At 54.5% G+C, this 17,868-nt stretch overlaps 1 protein-coding gene across 12 annotated transcripts in view; it reads right to left on the bottom strand.

Moving 5' to 3' along the window:
• The window catches only part of GSG1L (GSG1 like), a 230,726-nt gene extending 229,929 nt beyond the window's left edge, over positions 1–797 (bottom strand). For 2 of the 12 annotated variants that reach the window (XR_013448788.1, XM_036066351.2), the window contains exon 1: positions 303–793. Coding sequence is in view for 10 of the 12 variants with exons in the window: in XM_036066351.2 (XP_035922244.2) it covers positions 303–654 (352 nt within the window). In the remaining 2 variants the exon portion in view is untranslated. Of the gene's footprint in view, positions 1–302 lie in introns of all 12 variants that reach the window. The other 10 variants (XR_004908983.2, XM_078074665.1, XM_036066339.2 and 7 more) reach the window with 10 other exon arrangements.
• Positions 798–17,868: the final 17,071 nt, after the last annotated feature.

Genomic DNA, 17,868 nt, shown 5'->3' with positions numbered 1-17,868 from the left:
TGCCCGGGAGACGCGCCTCCCCGGGGCGCGGCGACGTCCCCAAAGGCGCCCGGCGCTCGGAAAGGGCAGCAGCTCCGCCCGGAGCCCCGGCACGGCGGTGCGTCCCGGCCGCCCCCCACTCTCCCCGGGCCCGCTCCCGCGCGCACCCCGTGCCCGGGCGTGCGGCCGAGTCCTGCGGAGCGCGGGGCTCCTCGGCCGGCCGCCGGGAGGGAGCGCGGGGCCGGGGCTCGGGCCGCGGGGGCCGCGCCGCCCGGGGCGGGGAGGGGGTGGGGTAGCCGGGCGCCGAGCCGCAGCTCACTCACCGAGCCCGCCGAGCTCCTCCTCGCACGAGTACCAGATGCCGGTGTGGAAATTCCTGAAGAGGAAGCGGTCGTCGCCCGTCTCCCAGCTGTAGAGCGCGCCGCCAGGGGGGCCGTTCCCGGCGGCGGCGGCGGCGGCGGCGGCGGCGGGGGCGGGGGCGGCGGTGCCGTTGGCCGTGGCGTTGGCGCCCGAGTTGGGGCAGTTGGCGCGCCCGCCCTGGCCGCAGCCGGGCTTGGGGACCCGCTGCGTGCCCTGGCACCAGTGCGTGGTGAGGAAGGCGGTGGTGGCGAAGAGCAGCGCCAGCAGGTTCAGGGCCACGGCCAGGAGCGCTCGGCCGCGGCGGCTCGTCTTCATGCCGCCCGCGCCGCCGGGACCGCGCCGCCGGGGAGCTCCGCGCGCGAAGTTGGCAGCCGGCGCCCCGCGTCAGCGGCCGCTGCCCGCCGCGCCCCGGGGCTCGGGCGCCTGCGATCGGCGGCGGCGGACGCGGCGCGGGCCCATGGCTCTCCCCGCCCCTCCCCGGGGTGAGGGCGCGGCGCGGGGGGCGCGGGGGGCGCGGGGGGCGGGCGGCAGCGGCGGAGCGGCTCCGGCGCGCCCGGAGCCCGGAGCGCGAGTGCACCTCGACGAGGAGCCGCCGGCGCCTGGCAGCGGCCGCGGCGCAGGGACGCGCGCCCCTCCGTGGGGAGACACCTGCAGGCGGCCGGCGACACTGTTGCGGCGCCCGCCCTAAGCAGGGAGAGGGGGCGCCCCGCGCCGGGCTCGGGCGGGGGACCCGGAGAGAAGGGGCGCCCCCGAGGAGCCCCGCACCCGATTGGAGGGGCTGAGAAGCAAGGAGAATGCCAGGCAAGGCGCTCTCGGAGAAAGAAGCTCCCCGCGGGGGACGGCGTGGGGGGCGGGGGGGGGAAGGAGGGGGCCACAAACCCGGCCAGGAGGGGGCATCCTACTCAGTAGAGCGTGCTGGGCTCCCCAGGAGGGACAAGGACCGGCAGGAGGGAGCCCGAGGAAGGAGCCCTGAAGGGTCAGGGCTGCAAAGTTTCCTGGGCTTCCCATAGCCAGGGAGCTTCAGGCTCAGCTGAAAGGGATGCCTTCTGCGGGACCCATCGGAAGGGGTGTCCCTCCAGGAACTCAGGGTTGTAGAGTCTTTGGGGCTTGTGCTTTCCCCCAGGGGGACTTAGACTGTGTAAACCAAAAGGAAGGACTTCTCTGGCACGTGGAAGCTCCAGTCAGCTGGGCTCTATTATGGCATGGGACGGCAGCAGAGGTGGCAAAGAAGTGCCCCATACGGGATGCCAGGTGCTGCGTATGACAAATGAGGCTTCCTCCTGCAGGCCATCCCCACTTGAGATCCAGGGCAGCATGACCCAAGGAGGTCTGGACACAAGGTTGTAGCTGCTAGGTAGGGATGCCCTACAGAGGCTGTCTACCCAGAAACTTCAAGGTTGGGGTGGGGGAAGAATGGTTAAGAATACTGACTTCAGGGGGGAAAAAAAAACAAGAATACTCACTTTGGGGTCAGGCCGTTCTGGGACTTGACCCGCTGGGGGCTTTGAACATGTCACTTAACCTCTGGGAGCCTCAATTCCGTACCTATTAAAAAAAAAAAAAAAAGGAAAGAAAAGAAAAGAAAAAGAATAAAAAGGGGGAGAGGCCTATCAGGCTGTTGTAATGAGATCGTGCCTTTAAAAAAGCATTAGGAGCATAGTAGGTGGTCAATAAATGCCGGCCAGTATGATTAACATCTGAACCAAGATCAGTGGACCAAATTCCCACAAACCCTTTTGAGCTCTCTTGTGCAGAGTGGGATTGCCCAACTGTAAGCACCCCCAGCCCCACCTCGGCTCTGAGGTGACCCGAACTCCCTTCACGCCAGCAGTGCATGGGGCCCAGATGCCCAGGGTATACGACAATTGATTACCTGTTGATTGCAAGAGCTCATCTGAATTCTGCCCAAGCTGAGAGCTGCTCCAAAAACCCCCAGCTTGTGGAATGGCAGGGCTTGCAGAAGTCAAGGTTAACAAAGTATGAATGGCCTTATTCTGGTGGGTGAACCTGTGCTCACAGTCAGCTGGTGGGTGACAGTAACTGTGAGCAATGTCCCTGGCAGGAACTCATATGAAGGATGGCCAGGGGTCTCCAGACTCCTTCATTAGATCCCTTTTCTGGCCCTACACAAGGCCTTCCCAGCTATTTTGAGAAGGAGGACCTCCGTGCAATAATCACGGAGTTGAGGGTATGGGTTGACAGAGAAAATATATAATGGCCAAAAACCTGCAAGGACTTCAGTGTCACTTTTAAATAGTGTGCAATACTGCAGGAGTGTCTGTACACTTTTGAAAATCAGTCCCTCAGATGGAGGCTTGTGACAATGGACATGTGGGCAGGACTCGGTGACCTTCAGGCTGGGAACTCTGTCCTGGGCATTCGAAGCCAGCAGATCCCAACTGAAATATGTCTCAGGGATCACACCCTCTTCACAGAGCGGGGTTGCAATGTCCTTCCACTCGTTGAGCACCCACTGGATGCTCAGAACTGGGGAGAAAAGAGAACACAAACATTAATACCTATGATGTAGGGTATGCAAGTGTTAAAAGCCAAGGGCAGAAATAAAGCAGGGGGCGGGGATAGAAGTGAAGGGAGCAGGTTGGGACTTTAAAGCAGGGTTTCGAGGAGACCTCACTGGGAAGATGACATTGGAGCCAAGGCCTGAAGGACGGTGGGAGCAAGCCATAGGGACATCCCAGGAAAGGAGGTTCCAGGAAGTGGGAGTAGCCAGTGCAAAGGCCCTGAGGTAGACCGATAACTCCGAGAGCAGTGTGGCTGGAGCTGAGCGGGCAGCGAGGAGAATAGCAGAAAACAAGGGTGCAGAGGTGATGGGGAGAGGGTGAGGATCATGGTCTGGGTAGGCCCTTACGAGGACTATGGCATTTACCCCGAGTAGGGTGGAAGCCTCAAGCGACTCTGAGCAGAGGGGAGACAGGATCTGACCCTGGGTATAACAGGACCTCTCTGGCAGCTGGGTGAAGAAGAGGACCAGCTAGGGGCTAGTGAGTAACTCCAGGCAAGGTAATGCCAGTGGTTCTGCCCAGGGGGGTGGCAAAGGCAGTGGAGGCTCTGGGTCCATTTTCAAAGCAGGTCCAGCAAGATTTGCTCAAGGATCAAACATAGGGTGTAAAGACACCCCTGGGGTGTTTGGCAGGAGCTCCTCCAAGGACAGAGTTGCCATTTGTTCAGACAGAAGTCCTTGCAGATCTGGGGCCACACAGGGAAGATCAGAAATTCTGGCTGCTTCCGCACCGGGCCTTGTACTCAAGCTGCAGATAAGATTGAAACAAATGCAAACTCCTTGGGCCGCCCCTTGGAGAGGACAGGTATTTTCAAATAGCCACTAACAGGTGAAATCACCTTGGGTGTGGCCAGGTGTTAAGGAAAACTTGATCGTGGCACCTGTTAAAGACAGCAAGGCACGCTTTCTTTATTCAAGGGGCCACAGCAATGGGGGGTTGGCCTGAGGGGAGAGAGATGGAGCTCAGGCAACAAGGCAAAGAGGGAGGCTAGAGCGGAGGCGCAGGGTGGGGTCGATGGGGGAAAATTACTAAGAGGAAAATAGCACAGCTAGAGGGATTCCCGCTAACCCGACTTGACAGGACTCTCACCGGCAGCCCCAGGTGGGGATGAGGAATCTGAGTGGGTTTCAAGGGTGAGGGATTCTTGCTAAACTGACCCTGTGGGATTCTGGCTAAAACGGGACTAAGCCGGCCAAGGACAGAGCCCAAGGTCAGGGCCTGGTTAGGAAGAGGGCTCAGAGGGGCCTGACGTTGCTTTAGTCAAGGAGAGTCTATGTCAGGAGTGAGTGGGGGTGGGATTTAAGGGGCCCGAAATGTGGTTCCCCTCTCTTGAGCCACCACCATAGGCCGAGACCTCCCATTTCCCTGCTGCACCCCACCCCTGCCGGCCCCCATCTAGCTCCCTTCCCTGCACTTGCTGCCACAGGGATGAGCCCGGCTCCTCTGTTTAACCTCCTCCCCCCATTGCTTGCCCCAGGACAAAGTCTAAACGCTGTTCCAGGTCCTTCCGAGATGGGCTCCGGCCTGCATCTCCAGCGCCTTAGCCCACTCCTCCCGCCACCACGGACACCAAACCACTTTGCAGGTCTGACCACCGGGTGCTCAGACCAGACGATCTCAGGTCCCTGCCTGCCTTCCTCCTTCTGCTGGGGCGCCCTTGCTCTCCTTATCTCGGCTGTCTTTCAAAGGGCTGATTAAACATCACTCCGCTGCAGAGGCTTCCCTGGCCCTGCCCAGCCCTCCTCTGAGCTGCGAGGCCTGTGTCCACACCTGTCTCCGCAGCAGGCCTGGGGGCCCCTCGAGGTCTCCCCCACTGACAGCCTGCAGGCCAAATTTGGCCCATAAGCGTGTTTTGTTTGGCCTGCTTGGACTTGCCTCCACAGCATGTCAAATTTTCATGAGTTACCAACGCTCAATAATCATGAGATTTCATACAAAAATCTAGACTTCTAACTTCTTTGGCAAGATCAAATTGTGTGCCCACACCAGGCCTGCTTCCTGGCCTGGTAACTATTGGCAGAAGTCCCTGTGCAGGGGACACGAGGGGCCACAGTCTCTCTGGGGCCCTTCCATCCTCAGGGATGCCTGTGGGGGCCCCGGGGTGGGGGTGTGCATTTGAATCTAAGAACCTGGAATCAAAGCCCAAAACATTTTTGACAAAACCAATCTACAGTGCTAAAAGTCAGCATGAGGGTTATGCTTGGGAGGCGGCCTGGTGGCTGGGAGGGCCATGGTGGGGGGGCCTCTGGGGGCCGCTCACACAGGTGGGTTCAGTTTATGAAAACTCATCGAGCCGTACAGTTGGGAATTGTGCACTTTTTTATATTCAACAAAATTGACCAGAAAAAAAAATGTTGCTATTCATAATGAAATTACTGCTTTTCAGGAAGTATGAATATGCATTGGAAGGACATGGCCCACTTGCATTTTGCTTCCGACTTTCCCTTGGAGTGGGCTGATACAAAGGCATTGGTTAGCTTCTGGGCCTCCTAAGTCCCTTCCTATATCCTAAACCTTCAAAATAGAGCTTGGGAAACCAGAGCATCCCTGGCCCCTGGGCCCTCCTAATTATAGCAAGGGATTAGTCAATTAACAATTATCGGTGAGGTTTTTTTTAAACATTCATTCTCAAGGTATCTAAGCATAATACCCTCTCTATTCCCCTGGTAAAGACACTACTCCAGGCTTTCCGTGAAAGCCCCCCCACCCCACCATCCCAGTGCTGCTGTGTTTAGAGGCAGCTTGCTCCTCGGGGCGAGTGTTCCCAGGGGAGGAAGGGACCCTAGGGCTCCGTGCAATCAAAGAAGTCCCAGGGGGTGGGTTCTCGCGAGGAGAAAGGAACCAGCTTCATTAGATGGGCCTGTTCTTTGAAACTGTCTTAGCTCTTCCAACAACCGTTCCAGAAGAATTATTGGGCCCCTGCTCTGTGCCAGGCATTCGGCGAACATGACAAACCAGGTCCGTGACTCTGTGGGGCTCACGTTCTCGAGAAAAAGACAATGATAAACAAGGACGCCGCTAATAAACTCGATAAATGCACATGGTAGTCTATATGGTCTATGCAGCAGAGTCTATGCAGTGGAATAAAGGAAAGAGGGAGCAACTGGGGGCCACGCTAAGGGGGGGGGAGTTGGAGAGTGAGGTGTTCGGTCGAGGGCGGAAGGTCTGAATTTTCATCCGGGCCCTGCCACTTCTGGGCCACACCTGTGTCTCAGAGCCTCTGTTTTCTCATCTGTGAACAGGGGTGGGGGAAGGGAACACTAGCATGAGCCGAGCGTGGGGACCCAGTGATGGTTGTGGAGCAGGAGCATGGTGTGACCGGGGCTGTGTCTCCGGAAGGTCGCCCAGGAGGCCAGCAGGGGATAAGGGGTGGTGCATGGGAGGTGAGGCGTCTTGAAGATGTGTCAGGCTCACGCCACACACTGAAGCTGGCTCTGAGCGTCGGTCAAGTCAGAGTCTGAGAACATTTATTTGGCACCAACTGCATGCCAGGCACTTTGGCCAAAGAGATATCATTGAACCCTTATGGGACTCTTACGGAGAAACTGAAGCTCAGGAAGGAGCAGGGGGGCAGGGGTCAGAATCCAGGGCTGATCTCCCTGGCGTCTTCGGGTGAATCAGGTGTCAGCCCCACGGCCCAAAATGAACCCCCCTTCCTCACTCACTGACTCCCCTCCTTGTTCTCAGCGCTCAGTGGGATTTTCCTCAGTCTCCAAGGTCTGAAGCTGGTTTGTTTTACTCCAGTCTTGAGGAGGGATGACAGGAAGACTGGGGAGAAAACAGACGTTTTAAGGTGTCTCATGGACCAGCCTCTTCTTGGGCTGTTTTTTCTGAGCGGACCTTCCGAAGCTGTTGTTTGCTTCCCTCTGCTGCCCCCTAGGGGCCAAGAGAAGCACAGCGGACCTTGCTTTCCCGACCAGGGAGGAAGCCCCCTCCCTCCCCACCCACCACCACCGCCAAGCTAACACTGCCTGGGGAGAGATCTGTGGGGGAGGGACCTGGGACTCCATAAGTGATTAAGAGCAGAAGCCTGGAACTGAGTATCAATATTTATAAACTCCCTAGTGATGCACAAATATATCACGAACAGTATAAAACATACATATAAAAACCAGAAAAATTTAAAGGGCATAAAGACTAGATCAACACTACTTTTAAGTGTTTCTATTTTATTTAATAACAGCATAACAGACCTTTTGGTTTTCACTTAAACGTTCTTAATGGTTTTTTTACTGCTTGCAATGCAGCTGCGTGTGTTTTGTTTGTTGGTTTTTGAAATGCGTGGGTTAACACCGCATTGTGGTAGGTCAAAGGTCTGGTTTTATGTAAGGTTCTTTCCATACTTGATTTGAGCGGCTGTTAAAGCTGAAAGCAATGTTGAAATTTTGATTTATACAAAGATTGATAAATCCAAATGGAAGAGCGGCTTGTGGGCTATGCTTTCTATGTATCGATACTCACATTTGAGTCCCATTCACAAAATAGGGAACCGTTTTTGGTGAAATTTGGCTAAAGTACATCCATCTTCCTTGATGTCCATCACTTAGTCTTGCAGACAAATCAGCAGATTGGTATTTGTGTGTTTTTAGCAAATGGATTCAAGTCTCCCTAAAAGTTTTCTTTTGAAAGATTTTAGAATTGGTTGAAATTCTCTGTTTTCAAGTTCTTAAAGCATGCAGACTTGGAGAGTTTTTGAAGGAAACATACTTTCATTGCTTTTTGGCAACAAAAGCTCATAACAATGGAAGCATTTCCAAACATCTGCTTTCAAAATGCTCTTCCGAACACCTGAGTTCCTCTCAAAAAGCAATTAGTCTCATGCATTGTTTGAAAGTCACCTTCTTCTTGAAAGAGCAGATTAGGTGCATTGTTTTTGGGGGGGAAAACAGCTGACGGTCACGTGTCACCCCAAAAGAGTTCAGCTAATGTGGGCACTTGTCTTTTTCATGAAAGAAAAACGCAAGATTCACATTCAGTCTCAGCAGCTGTGGAAAGTCATCCTCAGGGTCGCTCCCCAACTCGTAACAAAGGATCACTGAGAAGTCTTCTGTGTAAAGGTCTTGTTTTTAGCAGTAATAATATAAGTGATAAATATAACGATAGAAAATATGGATTCTGTGCCAGGAGCTATGTAAGCAGGCTCCCATCTATTAACTCATTATACCCACAAGCCATACGATGAGGCAGGCATGGGTCTAGTCCTCTTTGACAGCCAGGGAAACTGAGGCACAGAACTGGGCAGAACTCGGAGAGGTCAACCAGAAAGCGTTCTTAGGACATGATTGTTGTGGCTGTGATAGATGATACTGTCAAAAGGGATACTGTTGGGAGGGCAAGGGGGAGTCCCCGGGTGTGAACATGGGGACCCTTGAACTTGGGGATCAGAGCTTTCCCCGCCACGCAGGAGACACTGTGGGCTTCTAGCCAACTGAAGCCCAGGCCTGTGCAAGGGATGCCCAAGTCCCCCGCTCTCATGGAAGGTGAGGGGCACAGAACTCGCTGGAAAAGAGGGAGCCTTCCTGTGCTGCTGAACGCTGCCTTATTTTCCCCGGGTTTATAATCAAGACACATCTTCTGGAGTCTTTTTTTCTTTACCACACAATCTGTTAACCAGTGCAGATGCGCACACACACACACACCTGCCTAACCCTCCTTTCATTGGTTTAGTCTCCCAAGTAAAAGAAAAAGAAAGAACATCCACTAAAGGCCACACAGAGTACCCAGAGCTTTGCACACATGACCTTGATGGTGCCCTTATATACCCATTTTATAGATAAGAAAACCGAAACTGGAAGAGAAGTGACCTGCCCGAGGTCGATGGCACAGAGCTAAGCTTCAACCCCAGGCATGTGACTCCAACTCCAGTGGCCCAGGATGCCTTAACCTGGAAAGGGCCTCCCCAGGAACCCTCTGAGTGGTCAACTCCATTCTGTGTGTTGGAAGTTTTGGACCAGAAAAGCAATCTTTGTATTAGAAGAGGGTTTCACTGACATCGTGAAGTCAGTGAAGCATGGAGGAAAGAATGGAGCCCCCTCTTGGGTTAAGGATATTATTGAGAGAAAATCTACCCCTGGCCAGCACCCTCCACACAGAGTGCACTGTGAACCAAGGATGGGCACGCAAGTGGGTGGATTTGGGCTATAAGTCAAAGGGATTGTAGTAAGTCTTCACACTCAGGAATGTGGGTACTACTGGTCTAAAGGGGTCATAATCAATGCGGGGAGGAAGCAGACCAGGTGGTTGTGACCTAGTGTGGCCCCTCCCGTGTATACCTGTAGTCTGGCTGCAGGGCAGAGGGACCTGGGCCCTGGGAGAAGGTGGAGCCTGCCTTCTTGGTGGTTTGGGAGAAATACAGTGGAGTTTGGAAGCTAATGTGGCCTTTCTGCCTAGGCTGTTGTTCTGGCTCTGGTACTTATTTCTGTACCATATTTCTGTGTCATATCTTTTGCCATGTAACTTTGGAGTACTCTTCCACTATGGGCCCACTTCCCTGGCTCTTGACTTTGGATTTGGCCACGTGACTTGCTTTGCCAATAGTATAAGGTAGAAATATTGATGGGCCAGTTCCCAGGCTAGCCCTCAAGGTACCTTTCGTGTTCCCACTTGCCCTCTGTCAATACCAGGATAAGAACACACCTGAGCTAGGCTAGCTAGCCCCAGGAGGAGGACCTTGACTGACAGCCCCCCAACTGACTTCCACATGGGTGACTGAGCCCAGCCAAGACCAGCAGAGCTCCCTCACTGACTGCAGCCTAGTTTAGTCAACCAACCAACGCACAGGTCCTCATGAATAAACAAGTGTTGCTTTAAGGCACTGACTTGGGGGGGGGTCATTTTTTACATAACATTTTGGGAGGAAAAGCTAACCGATACAGTGGACATTTGTGTTCTCATTACTTCACATTTCCAGCCCCCAGCCCTCTCCCTAATGACCTGTGTGAGGCATGTCCTCAAAGATGGAATTACTGGTGGCCCCAGGCATCCAGTGCAGCAAGTCTGGGTCACCAGGAAGATGGGAAGAGGTCAACTGGAGACATCTCCCCATTAGAACTCACAGCTTCTCCAGAAACAACGTATATAGAATTGACAGAACTGAAAAAGAATGTGGAGAGCAGAAATGGCCAACATATGTCCCAGAGATGTTCATAAAACATGCCTTCATAAAACCCTTCCTTTTCGATGGACAAGAGGGAAGAAAGAAAGGGAACTCACAAGGACATCGGTTGCTCTAACTGCTGAGCCTTGGTGTCTTCTCACGACGTGGCATGATGGACAGAAGTGTAGTAGCCCCTGGAGCCAGACCATGTGAGTTTGAATCCCAGCTGGCCATTTAGTCTTTCAGGGTCTTGGTTTCTTTGTCTGTAAAGTGAGAATAATAGTAGCCTCTGCCTCAGATTTCTTGTGAAAATTACCTGAATAATACAGAAAATGCTTTAAGCCATACTGACTGTCCATGAGAGTCTGTTGAGGGGTTCACAATAAGAGTATTTGTGGATTCCTGGAAAAATGCAAGGGTCTAATAAACATGGGTTCCTCCCTCTTGGAGTACTAGTCAGCCATTGCTGTGTAAAAAAATACCCAAAACACAGTAGCTTAAAATAGCAAGAAGCTTTTATTAGCTTGCAGTATCTCTGAGTCAGGAATTTGGGACTGGGTTAGCGGGGTGGTTCTGGCTCAGGTTCTCTCACGGGGCCACTGTCAAGATGTCGGCCAGGGCTACAGTCTCTGAAGGCTTGACTTGCAAGATGGCTGCCCCAAAAGTTCATGCTGGCTGTTGGCAGAAAGCAGCAGACCCCCCCACCCACCGCCATGCTCATCTGTCTATAGTGTGGCTTGAGTGCCCTCACAAGATGGCAGCTGGCTTCCTCAGAGCCAGTGATCTTAGAGAAAATGAGGCAAAAGCTGCAATGTCTTTTTTTTTTTTTTTTTTAAGATTTTATTTATTTATTTGACAGAGAGAAACAGCCAGAGAGGGAACACAAGCAGGGGCAGGGGAGTGGGGGAGGGAGAAGCAGGCTTCCCGCCTGAGCGGGGAGCCCGATGCGGGGCTCGAACCCAGGACCCTGGGATCATGACCTGAGCCGAAGGCAGACGCTTAACGACTGAGCCACCCAGGCGCCCCTGCAATGTCTTTTATGATCTAGCTTTGGATGTCACATTTCCATAATATTCAAGGCATTACACAGGTCAATACCAACCAACATGAGAGAGGACTACTCAGAGATGTGACTAGAAGGTGGGGATCATTAGGGGCCAGTTTGGAGGCTGCGGGCTACCTGATCAATATCCAACACCAGTCCACAGAAGATGTCTTTTATCTTCTTGGAATTGTTATACCATTCGAGGGCCATTTTCCTTTCTTTCTCCATTCCTTCCTTTCTTCTTTCCTCCCTCTCTCCCTTTCTTTCTTCCTTTTTTTCCCCCTAAGATTTTATTTATTTGAGAGAGAGAGAGAGCACAAGCCTGAAGGGAGGGACAGAGGGAGAAGGAGAAGTAGACTCCCTGCTGAGCAAGGAGCCTGATGTGGGGCTTGATCCCAGGAGCCCGGGATCACGACCTGAGCTGAAGGCAGACGCTTAACCGACTGAGCCACCCAGGTGCCCCTATTTCTAGTTTTTTGATAGAAACAACATTTTAATGCACACCCCTTAACATAATTCTTTGTCTATACGTGCCCTAATGTCTTAAATGAAAAAAATCTATAAGTACATCCCCTGGATGCTCTTGTGCCACATATGCAGGAAAGTGTGTCATTTAGAGCTGGCTTAAACCATTCAAGGGACACTCATTGGCTTATACAATTGAAAAGCCCAGGGGGAGGTCTTGCTGTAGGTATGGCTTGATCAAGCTGCTCAAAGATGTCAAGGACATGGGTCCTCCTCTTCAGGCTTCTGGTTTATCTTCTTTGGCATTCATTTCATCCTTCTGCCCTTGGCTCCACATGGAAGTCCCCAGAATGGCTCCCTTGATTCCTGACCTCACATTTTCACAGCACACCAGCTCTTTCTCAGGCAGTGGGGAGGTGCTCTCTCTGGGAAGCCCCAGTACATCGTTCCTGATGCCTCAACATGGACTGGGAGAATGGGATGTTCCGATTGGCTTAAGCCAGTCAGGACACACCCCTAGAGCTGTGTGTGGCTCAGCCCCCACCCAAACCTCATGGCTGAGACTAAGAGGTGGCTACAGCTGTCATCCAGTTCCATTTAACAAACTTGCCAAACTCAGTGGCGTAAAGCAGCAACTGTTTCTCATGATGCTATGGGTTGGAATCTGGGCAACCCTGCTCCTCTCTCCTGCCGTCATGCATGGGTTGCAGTTTTCTGATGGCTCGACCGGGGCTAGGGGGTCAATGATGACCTCACTGGCACATCTGGCAGCTGTCAATGTGCTGGTTGGGGTATCTCAGCTCTCCTCCCCGGAGCCCTTCCGCTGGGGTGAAAGCTGCAAGACTTCTGGAGCTCCACCCCAGGCATGCACATGAGTCCCTTCCATGCATTCTATTGGTCAAACCACCTCAGCCCGGACCTCAGGGGAGGGCAAATAGACCCAATCTCTTGATGGGAGGGGCATGTTACAAAGGGCTGGTAGGTCTGCAGACACTCAGCCACAGGTGATTAGGGCAGAGGCGGGAGAGGGCGGCTCCCTCTGCCCGCAGATGCCCTGAAGACAGCGTTGGTGTCAATCACAGGAATGTTCCCGGGACCGACTCCCGGGGATGATCTCTGAGATCAGGGGGGATTACATGTCTCCCTCGCTAAATTGAGTCATGAAAGTTTTATTAAGGGATATAGTTTGTCAACGCCAAGGAAACAAGGCAATTCTGGGCAGACTCATTAAGAACAAATCCTTCTCCAGCAGAGCAGGTGCCGAGTCTGATGGGATTGTGAAATGAGACGGTGCAGTCAGGAGGGGTTTGCAGAAGGGCTGTCTAGCCTGCTAAGCACATGCAGAGTGCTTTCCTGGGCCCCGAAGACGCAGGCGCGGAGGGACACCCATTTTCCCAAGGTTTCTTTAACGAAGGGTTGGCTCCTTGGCAAACATGAGCAACAGCTGCTTCCATCAGACATGGGGGTGTGTGCCCGGCCACCTCTCCATCAACCGAGGAGAGTCACATGTGACCTTGTCACTCCAGGAACCTGAACCTCAGTCTCTGGCCCCCTCTGACTGGAGGGACAGGACCCACTGTCCCAGCTGGAGAGAGACCCTCTGAGCCCTTTGTCTCCACCCAGTGACCGCGGCCCAGGGAGCCCTCGCTCAGAAAACTGCAAGGTCACGGACACACAGACTGACCATCTCAGAGCTGTGTGCCGTTGGTCAAGCCCCCCTGAACCATCATAAGATGGGTGTGACAATATCCGTTTGACACATGGAAAACTCCTGGCATGACTTTTTTTTTTTAGTTTAAGCCAAGATTGTTTTTTCTTGAGCCAAGTTTTGAAATCAAGAGATTTCATACAAACAACTGGATTCTCTACCTTCTCAGGAACCATCTAAAACTCTGCCAGCACGGGGCCTGCATTCCCAGCTGGCAGAATTAGCTGGAGTTGAGGTGGTCTCCCCACTTTGCCACACTCCCCGCCACTCCCAATTGTCTTACATCAGACCTACTTGGCTAATTTACACTCCCGACCTAATCCCGGCAGCCACTGACCGGGCTTGCCCACCCCTGGGTTAGAGGTTCAGCTCCACTGTCCTCAGAGCTGTACCTGGATGGTCTGCCCTCATAAGTCCACAGCTCAACGTCCAATCTGTGTAGGGAGTGCTCCTGGCTACCCTCCGCCTCCTCCATCGCGTCAGCCATCATGGCCCAGACCAGCACGGAGGACCTGGGGACAACCTCCCCAGTCAGTTTGCTGGGCTCCAGAATCCAAATCTATTTTAATCGCCGGGGAGGTCAGTGTGCATGCGGCTTCCTCACGGTCCCTGGGCTAACTATTTGACTGGAGCCTCCAGCCACCTCCCCGTAAGTGTCTTCAATCCGTCAGCAAACACTCATCAAGCTCGTGTACAGTGGCCCCCACGCCAAATCCAGCCCACCACCTGTTTGTGCTCGACCCGCCCGCTAAGAAGGTGCTTTTCACATTTTTAAATAGTTGGGGGCAACAATCAAAATAATATCTTGTGACACTGGAAAATTCTATGAAATTCAAATTTTGGCATCCATCAGGTTTTATTAGAACACGGCCCTGTGGCCTCCCTATCGTCTATGGCTGCCTCGTGCTCCGTTGGCAGAGCTCGGTTGTGGCGACAGAGACAAGCGGCCCGCACAAGTTTGCTGTCTGGCCCTTTCCAGAGAAAGCCTGATGCTCCCTGTCCTGCTGCATTTCAGGCCCTGTTCTGGGTACTGGCGATACATAGGGGTCTGGTTTCCCAGGGCTGCCGCAACCCATCACCACAAACTGGGCCGCTCCACACAACAAAAATGGACCCTCTCGGTTCTGGAAGCCAGAAGTCTGAGATCAAGGGGTTGGCAGGGCCACACTCCCTCCGGAGGCTCCAGGGGAGGATCCTTCCCTGCCTCTTCCAGGAAGAATGCTGGCACACGGGAGGAGCAGCTAGGGGTCCCCGTGCAGCTGGAGGGGAGTGAGCAAGGTGGGAAGAGAAGGATTATAGTCTTGAGTACCGTCAGTTAAGGGGCTGCTGTGTCCAGCTCCTTGGCCACATAGCCAGCAGGACGGACCCCTACTGCGGTTCGGTTCCTTTTATGTACCCATGTCTCGTGGGGACAATCTCAGTTAATCCCTAACTTGGAAACTGTAATGATTGACCTCCTTCCCTCTTTTATTTTGATAAGTGACCTGCAGTGACTTGTGGGAGGTCACTGAGCCCGTGGGTGGCAGGGCAGTGACCCCGGAGTTACTTCCAGGCCTGGAGCCCCCTGCTCCTCACAGCCCTTCCGTGGAGAATCGGGTTTAACAGACCTCACCCAGATTACAGAACTAACAGCAGGAGGCTTGGGAGGAGCTCAGGAGGGGGCCGCCCGTTGTGTCCAGCTTTGACTTTCAAGGTCCATTATCACAGAAAACACGATGGGCACTCTGCTGGACAAGCCCATCCCGTGTGATCCGCGCCGGGCCAGCAGGCCGGCCAGCACCAGCAGACAGTCTCTGAGCCGCCTCCCTGTCCCCCAGTCCCTGTCTGGGGCCCGAGGGTCTAGGCCGCTTTTAGGCTGCCCGAGTTTGGGGTAGGGGCACGGAGGCTTCAGCAAGGGCTGCCGAGGAAGGGCTGAGGCTCCTGCCAAGCAAGGCAGCGGCGGCAAGACGTCAGCTCCCGCCTGGGCAGGGTTGGGGGACCAGGGATCACAGTGTTGTACTCCTGTGGACCTTCCAATATTGTTTAAAATTCATGTCAAAATAATACCATCAAATAATATCTCATAATACTACCCCCCCCCCCCCCGCCTTCTCAATTCTAGCCACACTGGTCTTCCTTCTGTTCTCTACCACACCCCGCCGATTCCTGCCTCAGGACCTTTGCACGGCTGTTCCTCCTGCCCGAAGAGCTCTCCTTTTGTCCGCTCCTGAGAGAGCCTCCCCCCACCACCCGACCATCCAGCCAAAGGTGCCCTCTCCTGCGACTGTATGTGTCCCATCACCAATACAATCTCCTTCGATTGGCACCGCCTGAAATGGTCACCTGTGGTTCCTCAGTTGTTCGTTTACTGGCTGTTCTGTCCCCTCCCCTGGAATGCCAGCTACTGGAGGGCAGGACCAGGCCTGTCGTGCTCGCTGTTGAGTCCCGCATGCCTAAGGCAGAGCCTGGGGCATGGTGGATTCTCACCGGTTGTTAAAGGAAGAAATGAAGAAGGGAGGGAGGGACAGGCCACCAGGCCACTGTCACTCACCTATTTCCTTACTCCACCCCCAGCAAACGGCGCCCAGGCCTCACCCGCAAACCCGATGCAGGATAGCAGCCGCTCATGGTGTGCGGCGAGGGGGAGGCAAGCAGGAGAAGAACGGTGAAGAGCCACTTCCAGACGCCGCAAGCCCTTCTCAGCCCAGACTCTGTGAGGCGGCCAGAGAGGGCTGCCGGCCCCGCTGCTCCCCGAGATGCTTTGCCTCAGGATGTGGCAGGACACGGTGACCAGGAACACAGGCTCCCATGGCAGGCTCCTCTGTGTTGGGATCCCCGATCCATCACTTGTGTCCTTGGGCCGGTCACTTAACCCCCGCTGACTCAGTTTCCTCAGCTTGCCGGCTGGGTGGTGGCTGAGGCGGAGGCTCTGCGGGCCCACACCGCTGCCCTGCCAGCAGGAAGCCTGGGCAGGAGCTTCCTCAGAGCCTGGGGAGGTGAGTAATGCATTTTTATTTTCAGTCCCTCACCCCCGGAGTGGGGTGGAACATGGGGGTGGGTATCAGTTACCCGGGGCCATGATAATCCTGTATGACAAAGAGCCACAGAACGTCAGTGCCCACAACGCATGTTTGTTTAGTTCAGGAATAGCAGCTCACTGGGGCCGGATGATCTAGAATGAGCCGCCTGGAGAGCTTTGCCGGCCTCCCCTGGGCCCACTCGTGTGTGCACATCCTCCTGCTCTCAGCTCCACCTGCTCACCTGTCTGGGGTGGATCCAGGCTGGGTTCAACAGGGCAGCTCGCTGAGCTCGGCCGGCCCACTCGGGGGTCTGCAGCGGGCTGATGTTGGCAAGCTAGGCTGGCCTCGGCTCTTCCCCACGGGTCCTCCACCCCCCTCCTGGGACCAGTGGGGCAGTCCTGGCCGACTCTTCCTGACAATGGTAGACAAGGACACAAGCATGGGGTCTCCGAAGGTCCGGGCTCAGAACTGACCACTGTCACTTTCACTTACCCTGTAAGCCCAAGTAAGTCACAGGGCCAAACCCAGAGTCAAGGGGTGGGAAATAAATTCCTCCTCTTTAGTGGAAGAGATGCAAGCCACAAGGCAAAGGGCAAGCGTGGAGGGGGTAAAGAGCCAGCGTGACGGTGATCTACTGCACAGTGCTGGGCTACTGGAATTTGGGGGTACACTTGGGAACCTGGACATCAGTGGCATTTCTGGCCCAGTGACTTTTGAAGGTGGGGGGCCCATTGCAGGTGTCCAGGCCCCTAGTTGATCTTGATCTGAAGGCACTGCGCCTGGTGGGACCAAGGGGAAATCACCTTTTTTCCCTGGGGCCCTCAAAAGGATAGGCAAGGGCCCCCTTTGTCCCAGCAGAAGTTAGAGGAGGAGATGGCATGAAAGGACCACTCTGGTGACCACAGAACTGAGGGGTGGTGCGGACTCCTGACCTGGACACAGTGCTGAGGACTGAGCCATGGCGGGGGCCAGCTCAGTGCCCGACGGATCCTCTGCTCCGGACTGACGTGGGCCCCCATCTGTAGGGACCTCGGTGCCTCCAAGCCCGAAGGAGCCGGTAAGCGGGCGAGGGTGGAGGAGGGTGCCGTCGAGCCAGATGCGCCCCCGCAGGCGTGCACACAGCAGCCCTGGGGCCCAGCTCTGGGCTCTGGCTCCTTCAACATCCCTGGGAGGAACGCGTACTGAGTCAGCTTTGTAGACAAGGGCCCAGCACCAGAGAGCCTAAGTGATTTGGCCAAGGTCACACAGCTGGGCCGACGGACGTGCGCTTGGATGCCCAAGAGATCAGCCTACATACAAGGGAAATAGTATCACTTCGAAATAGTAAATCTATCTAATTCTGTGACTTTAGTATTGTTTTTGTTTCTCTCCCTACCCCCTTCCCCAGTTTTACTAACTGACTGGTCTAATTGACTTAGAACTGTTTCTATTTACTTAGGGGTGGGCGTCGGCACTACGGTGTTTCCAACATTTAGGGTCTGACCCTGCTGTGAGGAAGCAGGAGCATGGGAACTTGAACCGAGATCTGCCCGAGTCTGACTCTTGCCTCCTCAGTGAGGTCAGGCAGACCCTGACTCCCACCACCAAGCCCTCAGACACCCACCTCTCCGGCTGCCTCCAGAGGGGTCGGGACTGGGAGACAGGAAACAGAGGGTGCCCCCCCCCGCCTCCACCTGGAAGGCCCAGGCCTGCAG

This window comes from Halichoerus grypus, chromosome 6 (genome assembly GCF_964656455.1).
Source record: "Halichoerus grypus chromosome 6, mHalGry1.hap1.1, whole genome shotgun sequence".
NCBI lineage: Eukaryota > Metazoa > Chordata > Mammalia > Carnivora > Phocidae > Halichoerus > Halichoerus grypus.
This window is presented reverse-complemented; position numbering and strand designations above follow the sequence as displayed.